This window comes from Phacochoerus africanus, chromosome 5 (assembly GCF_016906955.1).
Source record: "Phacochoerus africanus isolate WHEZ1 chromosome 5, ROS_Pafr_v1, whole genome shotgun sequence".
Taxonomy (NCBI): Eukaryota; Metazoa; Chordata; class Mammalia; order Artiodactyla; family Suidae; genus Phacochoerus; species Phacochoerus africanus.
The window spans coordinates 39,939,568-39,954,197 of record NC_062548.1 but is presented as its reverse complement, the minus strand read 5'-3'; the positions used below and the strand labels follow the sequence as shown (position 1 = coordinate 39,954,197).

At 47.2% G+C, this 14,630-nt stretch overlaps 1 protein-coding gene across 16 annotated transcripts in view; it reads left to right on the top strand.

Moving 5' to 3' along the window:
• Positions 1 to 14,630, top strand: part of RBFOX1 (RNA binding fox-1 homolog 1) — a 1,607,565-nt gene that overhangs the window by 1,579,651 nt on the left and 13,284 nt on the right. For 8 of the 16 annotated variants that reach the window (XM_047780552.1, XM_047780554.1, XM_047780551.1 and 5 more), the window contains one exon: positions 1,514 to 1,566. The exons of the other annotated variants lie outside the window; for them this stretch is intronic. In XM_047780552.1, the coding sequence (XP_047636508.1) occupies positions 1,514 to 1,566 (53 nt within the window). The remainder of the gene's footprint in view (positions 1 to 1,513; positions 1,567 to 14,630) is intronic. 16 annotated transcript variants of the gene reach the window in all.

Genomic DNA, 14,630 nt, shown 5'->3' with positions numbered 1-14,630 from the left:
TTTTTGGGGCCACCCATGGCATATGGAGGTTCCCAGGCTAGGGGTCCATTCAGAGCTATAGCCGCCAGCCTACACCACAGCCACAGCAATGCGGGATCCGAGCTGCGTCTGCAACCTACACCACAGTTCAGGGCAATGCTGGATCCTTAACCCACTGAGCGAGGCCAGGGGTCAAATCTGCATCCTCATGGATGCTAGTTGGGTTTGCTAACCACTGAGCCACAACGGGAGCTCCTAACTTTTACTGTTTTAAGAGCGGTGATAAATGAACTTAGTTATAACTTTTGTTACGTGGATGAGAAACAAAAAATACCATCCTCAGACCATGTATCATTTTGTTTAGATTTCATTGGTGCAGCAAAGCCAAGAATTTTCAGCTGAATGTTAAATTCTAGTGAATTTTCAAATGGTAGCTCCATTTATATTCCAGGGGGTACACTCTTGCAACAGTAAAACTTTCTTAAGATGTTTGAAGGAATGCTTAATCACTAGATACTTTTTGAAACGTTGGAATAAGACCAATCAAACTAAAACCCCAAACACATTTATCTTGGTTCACAATGATTCATAGGCACAGTAAAAATCTAACAAATGAGAATGAGAAGCCTTAATACTCCTGCTTCTAAGGCATTTTAGAGTCTAGCCAGTCTCACTGGGATATTTTTGTAATCTGCCTGACACAGACGTTCTTATTTCTAGAGAAGCAGATAGTACCTCTGAATTAGAACACGTTACATTGTGGAAATGCCACAGCTGGAAACATCTTAAGAGAATTTTATCATCTTTCTGGATTTACTAAATCAAAGTGAAATAGCATTTTCCATTTTTATTTTCTTTTTAAGACGGCATCATTAAAAATAATTTGTCAAGACAGGGTTTATTTCAGTGCATGGGTTCTCTTACCTTCTTTATGTAGAAAAAGCCTCATTTGGTGAGGAAATTATTATCCGTAACATGATACCATTTAACATGCTCTTCTGAAATGACAGTGTTTTCTTTTTCTTTCCTTTAAAAAAATTTGGGTGGGGGGGGGATGTTACACTATAATAATTAAGTCTGGAATTTATAATTTTCCTACCTAGTTGCAATATATTCTTTTTCTGATAGTCTCATTTTCTTTACTGTAGTCTCCTTTGAGCATAGAAATCCACATAAGCTCAGTTTGAAATACCCTAGCCTTAGAATTAGATCCTGACATGATGACATTTTAGTAACACATCGTATTAATACTCCTGACATTTTAGTAATGTGTAGTAGTAATACTCCGGTGTAACAGCTTATACATGGTCCATATTCTGACGTCACCATGGTTTTGTTGAAGGGCTCCCTGCATGCCTGTTCCATGATCTTCATAAACTCTCTAAGTCCAAGATGTATCTGCACATTTCCTCGCAACATCCATTCAAACGCAGCACCCTCCCCCTCCCCTCATCTGAATCCATCCAACCAGTTGGCAGAGAGAGTGCATTTCCCCCTGAGCGAGCAGTATTGTGAATTTTATCTTCTCTTCCAGAAATCAGTTCGTCTTCGTTGCAGCAGATGAAATTTCTTGTAACACCTCTGCAGGTAACAAACATTGCTACTTCTTGATGCATCCATCCGAGTCTCAGTATCCTTTTTTTTTCCCCCCCTTCACATGCTGCAGTTGGTCATGCTAGGAAGTTTAGTTAAAAAGGAAGGAAGGAAGAGAAAGAGAAAAAAAAGAAAGAAAGACAGACAGAAAGACAGACAGACACATTTTTGGAGTATAGCTGGAGCTTTTAGGCTCTGCTGTCTAAAAAGACATTAGGCCTTTTGCTAACTTGGCTGTTTTATTTCCGGTTTTAATAATCCATAAGCTAGAAAAGTAAGGCTGCATTGAACGAAGCCACAATCAAATCTTAAGGTATAATCAGTGCTGTCGTGTTAAAATAGGGAACAGAGGCGATTCAGGGACACAGACATGGGACTTGTGCGTTTGGGGACGCATTATGTCTGGGTCCACACAGATTTATGTGTGATGATTTGGGCTCTTTATGGAATGATGGGTATATATTATAGGCCCTAAAAGACTGAATCTGTAAAGCTGGAGGCCTTGGAGAATATAATTATCTCTGTCTCATAAGAAGGGGATCTTCATTCCATTAGTCAAAGATCCTCTGTTTCCTTTCTTTTAAAACACACTCCAAGGAGCAGGACATGAGAGAGACAGTCTTCTGTTTTTGAAACTGGGGCATTGGCAAAATTGCATGATGTGTCCATCCAAATAATGCCTGTCTTTTTGCTTTGATGTGGTTCAGAACAGTTATGTGGGGACTCTCATTAGCATGGAATTACTTGATTAAATGTCAAGATAGGTGAGTGCCTTAACTAACAGCAGATTTATTATTTTCTATTTTATTTTATTTTATTTATTTATTTTTTGCTTTTAAAGCCACAAGTATGACCCAAACAATGATGAGGTGATCTTACTAATGTGTTGCTTTTAGCCAACATGGGAGGACAGAACAGCTCATTCCCATGTCACTGAGTGTGCCATAACCTTCAAAGACATACATTAAACAGAACCTGATGCATAGACATTCATCTGTTACCCATCACATGTTATCAATGGCATGGTGAGCAAAGCCATGTTTGCTGATGCTTCTCCCTCTGCAGACAGTCTTTGGAGAGAAGGAAGAGCTCAGGGAAGCACAGAGAACTAGAAACATGTCCCCAGCCCTCGTTGTTCTGTGTCATAGATGGCTGGTCTCGTATTTTCATTGGGTGGCAGTCTTCCCTTAGGAGCTCCTGAGGTATGCTTGCTCATATTTTAAAGCACCAGCTGACTCTATTCCTAGAAAACCCCCTTGGTAAAGGTCCTGCTCTTTCTCCTCCAACCCCTAGCTTCAGATAGCTCTCTTTCTCCTTGTGAGCGTGATGTCACCTGTAACACTTCACTAATGCCTAACAGTAGAAGATGGGGCGTTGCATTGCTGGGGGCACGGGATGTAAGCATCCTTTAACATTTGCACTTCTAGAGGATGGAGCATGCAGCTCAAGGAGAATCGGCTTGAGGTGGGGAGGAAAGTTGCTTTAAAATGTTACTAAGCATCCTTCGGGGAGAGGCTGGTCATCCAAAGGCTTCATCTTCCCTGTTAATCTGTACGAATGTCCCCATGTATCTTAGACTCTATTTTGACATCATAGATCAAACATCACCACCTTACCACCTAAGAGGGAGATATTGATTGTGCCCTGTGACCTCACACACTCCGCCTTGTAAGCAGGTGGTTGGGACATAATCTTTTGAGAAGAGGCTGCAGATAATGAAAGTGTGCCTGAGTCGAGAGAGTGTTTTCACCCACCTGATCTCATTTAGGATGGCTGCTCAGTAAATTCTTAATGAATTGCTATTGATCAAATTTCAAATTGAGAGAGATATCCCTGTTGCTTTGATGGCCGTATTAATAATATGTGGTATGCTTCATAAGGTTCAATTTGAACTCTGAATTTTGAATCAAGCATGAAAAAAGGAGACACCCGTATCAATCAAATGCGAATTGTCTCCGAGCCAGACCACCCTCCTCACAAAATGAAAATGAAAAATCAGGAGTTCCCACTGCAGCTCAGCAGAAACAAATCCAACTAGGAGCCATAAGTTTGGGGGTTTGACCCCTGGCCTCGCTCAGTGGGTTAAGGATTCAGTGTTGCCATGAGCCGTGGTGTAGGTCACAGATGCAGCTCGGATCCCACGTTGCTGTGGCTGTGGCAGAGGCTGGCAGCTGTAGCTCCGATTAGACCCCTAGCCTGGGAATTTCCACATGCCTCGGGTGCAGCCCTAAAAACAAAAACAAAAACAAAAACAAAGAAAAATCAGAACCATGCAGTCCGCAAAGGCTGTGATTCATGGTTTCCACGAAGTCTTCCTTATTTCCCACATGCTGGAAAAAACCCAAGGCACCTCCACGCTAAGTGGCCCAAACGTGGTGCTCGCCCCGCCACATCCAGAGCATCTCTCGGGGTGGGTCTATTGACTCCTGGTGTCTATTGGATTTCAGTCTTTGACCGAAAAAGGCAACTTATCTCTATTAAAAAAAAAAAAAATCAACAAGATGCTTCACATCTCAGTTTTGAGAGTTTGATGGATTTTATACCTCAAATTCTTATAAAGAAGTGTTATTCTTACACAGCTGCCTATGGGGGCAGAGATGGCCAGAGTTCTTTCTGTCTGTGGCTTGAGGCAGAGCAAGCGAGATGAAAAATCATCAACCAGAAGCAACGGGAGCACTGAAGAATTTCTCTTTTGGTTCCCAAAGGAAAAGTGATGATTTTTACTCAGGTCTTTATTTACAGAGGAGGCCAAAATGTTGACGCTGCTGTTGCTGGTCCCAGAGAAGCAGCACGTTTCATTAGCATGTGTGGTTTCTGAGACTGCGTTTACCAGGGAATGTAGTTTCATTGTCACTGGCTCCAACAGCGGTATTGGTGGTTTCGTTCTTGTTTTCATTCCTGAAAGATACGTGTTTATGTGGCTGTCGTATTGACCTTGAACGTGCCAGTGGCTTCTCAGTTTGCAACATCAAGAGTGTTTGATGAGGTGGATTCGGCAAGAAATGGCCAGAGGGGCAAGGTGACTTTCCCTTCTCTTTGACCCAAGGCCTTCCTGCGGCTGGGAGGCAGTGGAGCTTTTCCAGGACTGGGAAGGACGAGGGATTGCAGTTGTAGGATATGGATCTTGTACAAGAAGGGAGGTTGAAAAGCATGCAACTTGTTTTGGCAGAGCAGCTAGAAAAGCATTTCAGTTAATGAAAACATGGCTTGCGTCATTGCTGTGAACCAGCACCTGTAGTAGGCGTTCAGGACACAGCATTTTCTTTTTCCTCTTTTTCAAGAGAAGCCCTTCCTTCAAGGAGCTTCCAGTCCTTCAAAAAGCCTCTGTCTGAGTACAGGCCAGACCGCAAACGTTTACACGAATGAACATAAAACACACTTGGGTGCACAGCTATACAACAGCTATCATGAATCAAAAAGTCAGGGTATGGATAGAAACATTAAGTTCCCGTCCTGGCTCAGTGGTAACAAACCCAACTAGGATCCATGAGGACGCAGGTTCAATCCCTGGGCTCACTCAGTGGGTTAACGATCCAGCATTGCTGTAAACTGGGATGTAGGTTGCAGACATGGCTTGGATCCCACATTGCTGTGGCTGTGGTGTAGGCCAGCAGCTGCAGGTCTGATTTGACCCCTAACCTGGGAACTTCCATATGCCCTGGGTATGGCTCTTAAAAAAAAAAAAAAAAAGTGAGTTGCAGTGCGACTTTATATTTACTGGCCTATGATCAGTAGGTGGCCTCTCTGAGAGGGTGATACTTGAGCTTGGACCTGAATGAAGACAGGGTGTAAGCCGGGTGAGTAATTGTGGAATTGAAACCATTTTAGCAAGTGCAAATGCCCCATGGTCAAGGCATGCCTGAGATGCTCAGGCACAGTGTAGCCAGAGCATCATGAGTTACACGGGTGGATTTCAGAGATAATATCAGGAAGAAAGCCAGGGATCCAAACAAATTAGGAGGTGGAGGTTTTCAGTGGAATAGGAGGTTTGGCTGTGATCTGATTTTTTTTTTTAAATGAAGAGTTGGACTGCTTTATGGCTTGCAATATGGCAACGGCAAAAGAAAGGACACGAGTTGAGAGTCTCTAGCTGCAGCCCAGGGAGAGGTAATCAGCCTGGGCTAGGACAGTGGCTGTAGAAGAGCCAAGAAGTGGTTTCTTGGGCTGTGTTTTGACAAGAGAACCAGCAGGGGGGTGCTGGCAGATTAGATACTCACAAGGACTAGTTTGTGTTAAATGCCCATGCCCTCTGACTTGTCCAAGGGTGTATGGTATTTCCATGCAGTGCTAGGGCTTTCTGTCGGCAAGGAAAGCAAGCCCTTAAGCCCATCCTCACGTGGGCTTCGCTGAATTCTCCAGGGGGTAGTGATAACCTGCCATTGTTTATTGAGCAAATTCTGTGTCCTAGCAAGTATGATGAATTATACGCAGTGTACACACATATCTACATGCATGTGTACATATGTGTGTATACACAGGTATGTATGTATTATATATACATGCACATGTAGTTTATTACTGTAGCTCAGTGAGGCAGATGTTATTATCACCCTAGTCTCGCAAATGAAACAAAGGGCAAGACACTCGGGACCAGAGAGGTTTGGTAACCTGGCCTTGATCACGAGGAAATCTGTCTGATGCCACAGCTCTTTCCACTAGACCACACTGCCCCCATGCACTTTCTTTTTTCTTCTTTTTTTTTAATGGCTGCATCTGCCGTATATGAAAGCTGCTGGGCTAGGAATAGAACTTGCACCTCTGCAGCGACCCAAGATGCTGCAGTCCAACTCTTAACCCACTGCTCCTCAGTGGGAACTCCCCCTTTCCACAAGATGACGTGCTCCTTTCATCTTGAACTTGGAACATTGGCCTTCGCCTCCAGATGGAACTCTCCTGTGTTCTTCAGCTGTGCCATCTTCCTAGAAAATTAGATTTTATGAGTAGGGCGGCATAGTTATTAAAATGTGGAAGGAACCCAAGGGAACAGAATGATTTGCTAAAAAGATATTCCAGGAGTTCCCTCGTGGCACAGTGGAAACAAATCCAACTATTACCCATGAGGATGCGGGTTTGATCCTGGGCCTTGCTCAGTGGGTTAAGGATATGGCGTTGCTGTGAGCTATGGTGTGGGCGAAAGACGCCACTCAGATCCTATGTTCCTGTGGCTGTAGCATAGGCTGGCAGCTGTAGCTTCAGTTTGACCCCTAGCCTTGGAACTTCCATATGCCGCAGGTGCAACCCTAAAAAGCAAAAAAAAAAAAAAGTTTCAAAGGGGAGTTTATGTCAACTGGCCCATCTCCTTCATGCAGCTTGTGTGTGCTGAGCACCTGATGTGCTGGACTTGGGTCTGGCTACAGGACAGCGCGGGGAAGGGAGAATTCTGCATATTCGGGAGGACAGAGGGTCACCCAAGCCAAGGGTATTCTAGAGCGATTCTCTAAAAAATCTTTCCTTTGCTAAAAATCAATTCACAGAATAACTCATGCCCTAAAAATGACCACACACTTTGAACTTGCTGTTTGGACTGCCAGCTGTCCCCTGCCCAAGAGAGTGTGTGTGTGTCTTTGAGTGTCGGGGATGGGGGGGCAGGTGGAGGCTGGATCTCTAGCTGCCAGCAACCCTCGCCCCTCCCCCCCGCCAGGCGCCATTGGGGTGGATGGGAAGCACCCCCGGGACACCCTCCCAGTCACTCACGAGGACTGGATGCAGACACACGTGCAAACGCTGTGCAAACCAGTTCTCGTGGGACAGGTTAGCAGACACTTTTATTGGAGGCGATATTCGGCGAGTCCAGGGGCACAATGGCGGCTGTCACCACCCCTCTGCATCTTTCTATTCCCAACTTGAAAACACATACACACATTCACATAGCCATACAGCTGCACTAAGACCGCAGATAGTATTTGGAAGAAATTTCCAAATTGGCCATTCCTCTAATTGATCCTTCAGCAAATTTCATCTCATCGCCTCCCTTCCATTTTGGCAACTTGATTATTCCGCAGAGTTGTCATGCAGCCAATTGATGTGTACTTAATTGGTCTGTTTCCAATAAAATGTGATGCGTATCGTAATAGCAGAAGGGCAGGGTGCTACGGGAACGGAGAGACAGAGGAACTTGGTAAAAGTAATCATAGCATTTATTGAGCGCTTCTTGTGAATGGGCAGAGTTCAAGGCTTCTTATATGCAGTAATATTGTGTAAAAATGAACTGTCGGCGTTCCCATTGTTGCTCAGCGGGTTAAGAACCTGACTAGTATCCACAGGGATATGGGTTCGGTCCTTGACCTTGCTCGGTGGGTTAAGGATCCGGTGTGGAGCTAAGCTCCAATGTGGATAGCAGATGCTGCTCAGATCCAATGTTGCTGTGGCTGTGGTGTGGCTCTGGCATAGGCTGGCAGCTTCAGCTCCAACTTGACCCCTTGCCTGCGAACTTACATATGCTGCAGATGCAGCCCCAAAAAGAAAAAAAAAATTAAATTTTTTCATTTTTTTTTAAATAATGTCTTTATCTGGATTTTTTTTTTTGTCTTTTTGTCTTTTCTAGGGCCACACCCACAGCATATGGAGGTTCCCAGGCTAGGGGTCAAATTGGAGCTGTAGCTGCCGGCCTATGCCAGAGCCAAAGCAACTCAGGATCTGAGCCTCATCTGCAACCTACACCACAGCTCACGCCAGATCCTTAATCCACTGAGTGAGGCCAGGGATTGAACCTGCAACCACATGGTTCCTAGTCGGATTCATTAACTACTGAGCCATGATGGGAACTCCACATCTGGATATTAAAGATATCTAGAGAGCACTGAATTAGCCTGAGTAAGGGAGGGCTCATCAGGGAAGAATTTTTTTAAGACTATAGAACAGCAATTATCACCTATCAGAGTATAGACAGCCGCCTGCCGAATGTATCACAAATGTAGGTTCCATTTCTCCCAACCCACTCCCTGCCCCAGAGGTCCTGATCCCTAGGCCTGGAGAGGGACTCTGCCAGCCTGCATTCTTACACGTTATCTTAGTAGAGGAGTTCTTATATGCAGTCAGTCAGTCACCAAGTGGCTCTTGAGCCCTTCGAATGTGGCTGAATCCAAATCGAGGGGAGCTCTACATGTGCAGTGCATGCTCGACTTCAGAAACCTACCACCCAATCCTGTCCAGCATCGCACCCATCAGCTTTACGTTGATGACACATCGCAGTGATGCCATTTTTAATACGTCGGATTAAATTAAAATAGAAACATGCATTGCCCATTTTCATCCTTTTTTAATGTGGCTGCCGAAGAACTTGCAGTGTCCACTGCGACTTGAGTTTGTGGCTCTCGTTACATTTCCATGGGATAGTACCACTCGAGAGACATATTTTCATTTGCTTTGCTCAAGGGAATATTGAGGGAGTGTGTGTACCCTAAGACCTCGCCTCTTAGAGGTAAGGGACACTCACGTGGAATTAAAATGTTGTGACAGAGGACTTCCCTGGTGGCCTAGGGGTTGAGGATCTGATGTGATCATTGCTGTGGCTCGCGTCGTTGCTGTAGTGTGCATTCCATCCCTGGCCTGGGGATGTCCACATGCTGTAAGCACAGCAAATACACACACACATTGCAATAGATAATCTGGACACTAGCAATGTGTCTTGACTTCATGTTGCAATTTTGCCTTTGAGTGTGTGTGTGTGATAGGACATCCCTGGGGTACAGGGCCCAGCATCAATCTCCTTCTCATCCTATTAGTTAACATCTGAAAATCGTTGCTCTGCTTACATGGGGCGTGGAGGATGCTGGTACACAGGGCTTCAGAAGCTCAACTCAGTTCAGGGGTAGCTGTGTCACCTGTATTCTTAGGGGCTTCAACTGGAGGGACCCCCACATGGAGTAGAGACAGGGCAAGAGCGGCAATCCTCTCTTAGTAGCACCCACAGCTGATACTGGCTTGGTTTCTAACTGGTTACCTGCCAACCTCCCCTCAACCTCACTACAGCCTTACACAGGCTGCATCATCCTCATCTCCATTCAAGGAGAAACCAGCTCATTCTGCATTTACTGAATGGGGAAACTGCAGAAGCAGAATTTGATTCCAGGAATTCTGACCCCAAGAAATCCTTAGCTGCTGTTCAGCCCTGCTTCTCTGAAAGTGTACTGCAGATCTCAGGAGCGGTACAAGCAAGGAGTTCTTGCTGTGGTCCCCCAAGGATGAACCTGCAGCTGGTGTATCATGTTGATTTCCAGGCATGATGGGAAATTCTTAGTGATTTTTGTGAAGCTGTGGTCAGGACATAGAGAAGGTGAAAGAGACTTTCTAAAAGGAGGGTGGCCTTGGCCCTGGCCCTAGATTGAATGTGGCCATGGGTCTTCTTTTGGAGGAGGCATTCGGAGTGAGGGAAGTGTGGAGCCCAAAGCAGGACTTCTGTGTCTTCTGGACTCCCAGACTGGTACTCTGTTGTGATGCTTCCAGAACTGGGGTTCTTACCTGTAACCCGCTCTGCTGGGATTTAGAAGAGGAAGAGGTTATTAACTGTTTCGAAAGGACAGAGACAACATGATGCCATCTGCCTCGCCGTGGGCGACACGAACTAGTTCTCATGGCTTCTGCAGGTGTTGGCTGCAGGTGCCTACTTGGACACACACAGTTCAGAGGTGGGACAGGCATCCGTGGGCAACTGCAAACTCTGGCTTCCCATCTAGAAGCCAACATGCTCAGAAGACGCTTTCCCTCCTACCTCTGGGGAAGAGAGTCCCAAGACTGAAACAGGTGGTTTGAGAAGAGGATCATTTCAAGTCCAAGCTAGGGAAGCGAGCCGCGGTAGAATTCAGAGCTGTCAGAGTTGGGTTGGGAATAACTCCCTGGTGTTCATCTTGGAGACTTTCTTCCCTTTCTACCCTGCCTTTCCTGGAGGTTTTGAGTCATGGGACTGAGTCCATCCCTCTGACTTACCTGTCTCAGGAAGCTTTTGGAACAAAAGCTACAATTGTATAAACTGTGGCCTGGATTAGACTAGGAGAAGGCTACTGTAGTCATAGTGGAATATTCCAGTGAGTGTGTTCACTGAGACCAACTGAGGTCTGAGACCACAGAAGAGGGAAGGGGAGCATTCCCAAGTTACGCCACCATCTCCAAATTGCAGGCGGCGAGACCACGAGGGCCATGGCGTGGAACCTGTTTGTACATTTCATGGGGGATCGATGACTTGCACAGATTAAATTCCCAAATACCTTCCCGACTCTTAAGACAGAATTAAGAGGGCACTGTAGCCGCAAATGGCATCGCAGAGACTGGGGGCTGCCTTCTGGTCCCTACTGAGGCATCCTGCTTTAAATGCATACTCTGTATCGCTCCTCTAGGTGGTTGGGACACAAGGCTTTGCCGCTTCAGGGTGCACCAAGGCTGTCTAGGAGGCCTGTACCACATCAGGAAGTTCATCTGAGGGCCCAGCATATTTAACTCATCTTTCTGCTCCACAAGGATTCCCCCAGTTGTCTCTGAAACAGGGGGCATGGGGAGGGGATGCTAAAATACGAGTAAAAAGTCTCAGGAGCATCAAGATTCTGCATTATGGTATATAGAGTGAACTCCATGGAGTGAAGCAAACCACAGCGTTCTTACTATGGCCCTTTAAGAAAATCACTTGACTGTTAAAACCCCGGGGTGGGGGTGCCAACGTGGCCCCGTGGTATTTCACTCACACCCAGCTTGTTCTGGCTCAATTTAGAAGATGTTAATGATACATAATAGTTACATTCTCAGTCGAGTTGACAAAGCATGGTAACGAATGTGGGTTCATCGCTTGCATCCCACAGGCAGCTACCCTACTCATGTGACTCTAGCATAACTTTAAGGTCACACACAGCGACTGAAACTCCATCTGTTTCTCCATCACTGGACGTGTCCAGACAGGCCATGGGTGATGCCTTGGTCAAGAGGAGAGTCTGGGTGAAATGTAGGGTCTGAGACTTGAGCAGTTTGGGGTTTATGGTTGTATTCACCACAGTGCCGTGGGCTTTGGTGTGCTCTGGGGGGTGCTATCTAAGGAAGTGAATCAACCTCTCACCCAAGACCATCACCAAGGAGAGCAATCGAGGAGGAGGTCAGAATTACAGTCGGGTCAGAGTGAGCGGAGGGCACTGAGTGGTTACAGAGCTGCATCATGCAATCCCTCGCTCCGTACCCGACACCTCTCCTATTCCGGACGTGCCGTCCCTGGCTCAGCGCTGGCCTGGATGGAACCATTTTCCTCATCCCTCACTCGTTAAAAAGTCAGACAGTCCAGAAAAGAAAAGGAAATGACATTGTAATGAGGTGGATCTTGACTCCAAAAGCAGGTATTGGGTGGACTGCGAGAGCTACACAGGATCCCGTTAGAAGGGACTCAGTCGAGTGCCTCTGCAGACCACAAAGCTGTGCAGGCGGAAGACAGGCTGGTGAAATTCTCCATAAGAAACCCTTGCCTCATAATCCCCACTCTCTGTAGATTGCTTTAAAATGTATCTGGCGTCTTCTTTTTTCTTTCTTTTTAGGGCCGCACCTGCGGCCCATGGAGGTTCCCAGGCTAGGGGTCGAATTGGAGCTGTAGCTTCCAGCCTACACCACAGCCTCGCCAACGCAGGATCCCAGCTGCATCTGCAACCTATACCACAGCTCACAGCAACGCCAGATCCTTAACCCACGGAGCAAGGCCAGGGATCAAACCTGTATCCTCATGGGATGCCAGTCAGGTTTGTTAACGGCTGAGCCATGACGTGAACTCCTGTATCTGGTTTCTTTTCATGCACTTTCCCTGTGAATCAGGCAGGGCCCAGACAGAACAGAATCATTTTACGAAGGAGGAAAATGGGGCTGGGAGAGGGGGATTTTCCAGCGTCACTGAACAAGGTCATTGCAAAGGCAGAACTGGCACCTGGATCTTCTGGCCCCGAGCCTTTGCCCTCCTCAGGGCAGGCCGGCCTCCTGGTTTTAACGTGTTGCTAAGGTCAGAGAAAGAGGAGGGCTTGCAAAGGCTGCACGCCCTGGTGAACTAGCCAATACTGTGACCTTGTGTTCCTCTGTTTCTTTCTTCCCTTTGCGGCTAACAGGATGTGGCTCCCGGCTCCTCCGGGGCCTCTCTTCCCTCTTTACTGCTCCTCTGGCTGCCTTCCCTCAATAAGTGCCCTTGGCTTGGGCCCTTGTCCATTTGCCCTGTGGCCAGTGCTGTGCTGGATGCTGGGGAGAAAAAGGAGAACGAAGGAGGCTCAGCCCCAGCCCTCAGGGGGCTGCCCTCCTGGAGAGGGGACAGGTACATACTCAGGTAGGGACGTTCGGAAAGAAAATGAGCGGAGCTGTGCTCTGTTTCAGGAAGGATGGGGACAGGCTGGCAAGTGCACGTAAGAAAGAGCCGTCGGGGCGGGGGGCGCCTGTGGGGAGCGGCATTCGGGCTGAGACACAAGGAGGAAAGGAAGCAGTTCGGGAGGGAGAGGAGCAAAGATCAAGGCCCTACAGACGTCCAAGGGGTATGGGTGCGTCTGGAGCACAGTGAGCTGGGGGCCGGGGGGAGTGAGAGAGGACGGAGAGCGGGGCAGGGGGATGTGGCCTCGTCTGGATTTTATCACAGGTTCAATGGAAAATCACGGAGGGGTTTCAAAGGAGGGGATGATGGGATTAGCTTTATGTAGATTTGTATTTACTAGATAGATAGATGATAGATAGGTCCATTGATTGAGAGATAGGCAGACAACCCCTCAGACAGAGGGACACAGATCTAAATGGCTGGAGGGTTGAAGAAGCCAGAGTAGGACCAAGGAGACAAGAAAGAAGATGGGTTTGATTTGGTTCTGATGAAATACTGGTGCCTCATGTCAGGGGGGTCAGAGCCTGAGCAGCGGGCGGGGGGCAGCTTTCAGAGGTCCTTCCTCTGCAGTTTCTGATGGATGGGCTGTGGGGCCACGACTGCAGCAGTGCCCACCTGGCTGGGGACGGGGTGGCATGGAGGGTGGCCATCGGCACAGGTCGGTCCTACGACCTCGTCCTCCCCTTCCCAGGGAGGCTCCCTGGGAACTGCCACTCTTCCTTCGGGCTGTGCTCAGCCAAGTCCGAGGACGGGAGGTCGCTGACATGCCTGGCATGTCAGCTGCAAGCAGAGAGCTCGGGTCCACAGCTTCCCTAATAACCTTGTGTCTAAACTGCAGTGTCACACAGGGGCGTGTTTAGGAATTAGCATTTGAAAAGAAGCCTCCTTGCTTTCAGTTTGAGCTGACACGGTCCCTTTTCCTCTGTGGAAAGGAAATTTATTAATCATAATAAAACCATCGAATTCTGAAGGTAGAGGTCACCCTGCGGAGAAAAAGGAGCCTGCTCGTTTACGAGGACGGCTTCGGCACCGCTGTGTTTTTGCTTCTGCTGGGGAGGACGGCGCGGCCAGATTGTTACCTGGGGTCTTCCAGAGAGGTTGAAGCTCGGCCCTGTGTCAGAGAGAAATAAGAAGTGACCATTAAAGCAGGCAGGAGGACAAGGGGGGGGGGGTGGGCTGTGTTTTCCCAGAAGACATTCAGACTGCCAGTATGCTATCTCCCCAAAAGGGGACCTGTTTTGCCTCCGTAGAACAGGTCCCCACGTTGAAAAACAAATAATCATCATCATCGCTCCGAAGCTGCATCGTCACGCGTGCTTTGAAGGACACTGTACTGTGGCCTCACAGAGTACATTTCCAGGTGTGTTTACTTCGTCTTTGCAGCAGACGTCCTGTTCCTATAAACCAGCTTTGGCCAGGGGAAACCACATCAGAAATAATCCCATGAACAGGTGTTTTTTTTGTTTTGTTTTGTTTTTCCTCCAGACTTAGATTTGATTTTCGCATGAGATGAAAATCACTGCCAAAGTTAGACATGGTGTTTTTTCCCTCCTAGTCTCTACTTCTAACCATGGGTGGAAGCCCAGGTTTCATAAGTGACCTCCAGGAAGAAATGATTTCTTCAAGAAGTCCCCAGTCTTCTTGTTTTGACACTTAGATGTACATCTAGTTTTTGTTGTTTTCGGTTTTCATCCGAGAGAGAGGGAGAGTCTTGAGGGTTTGGGGTGTGTGTGTGTGTGTGTGTGTG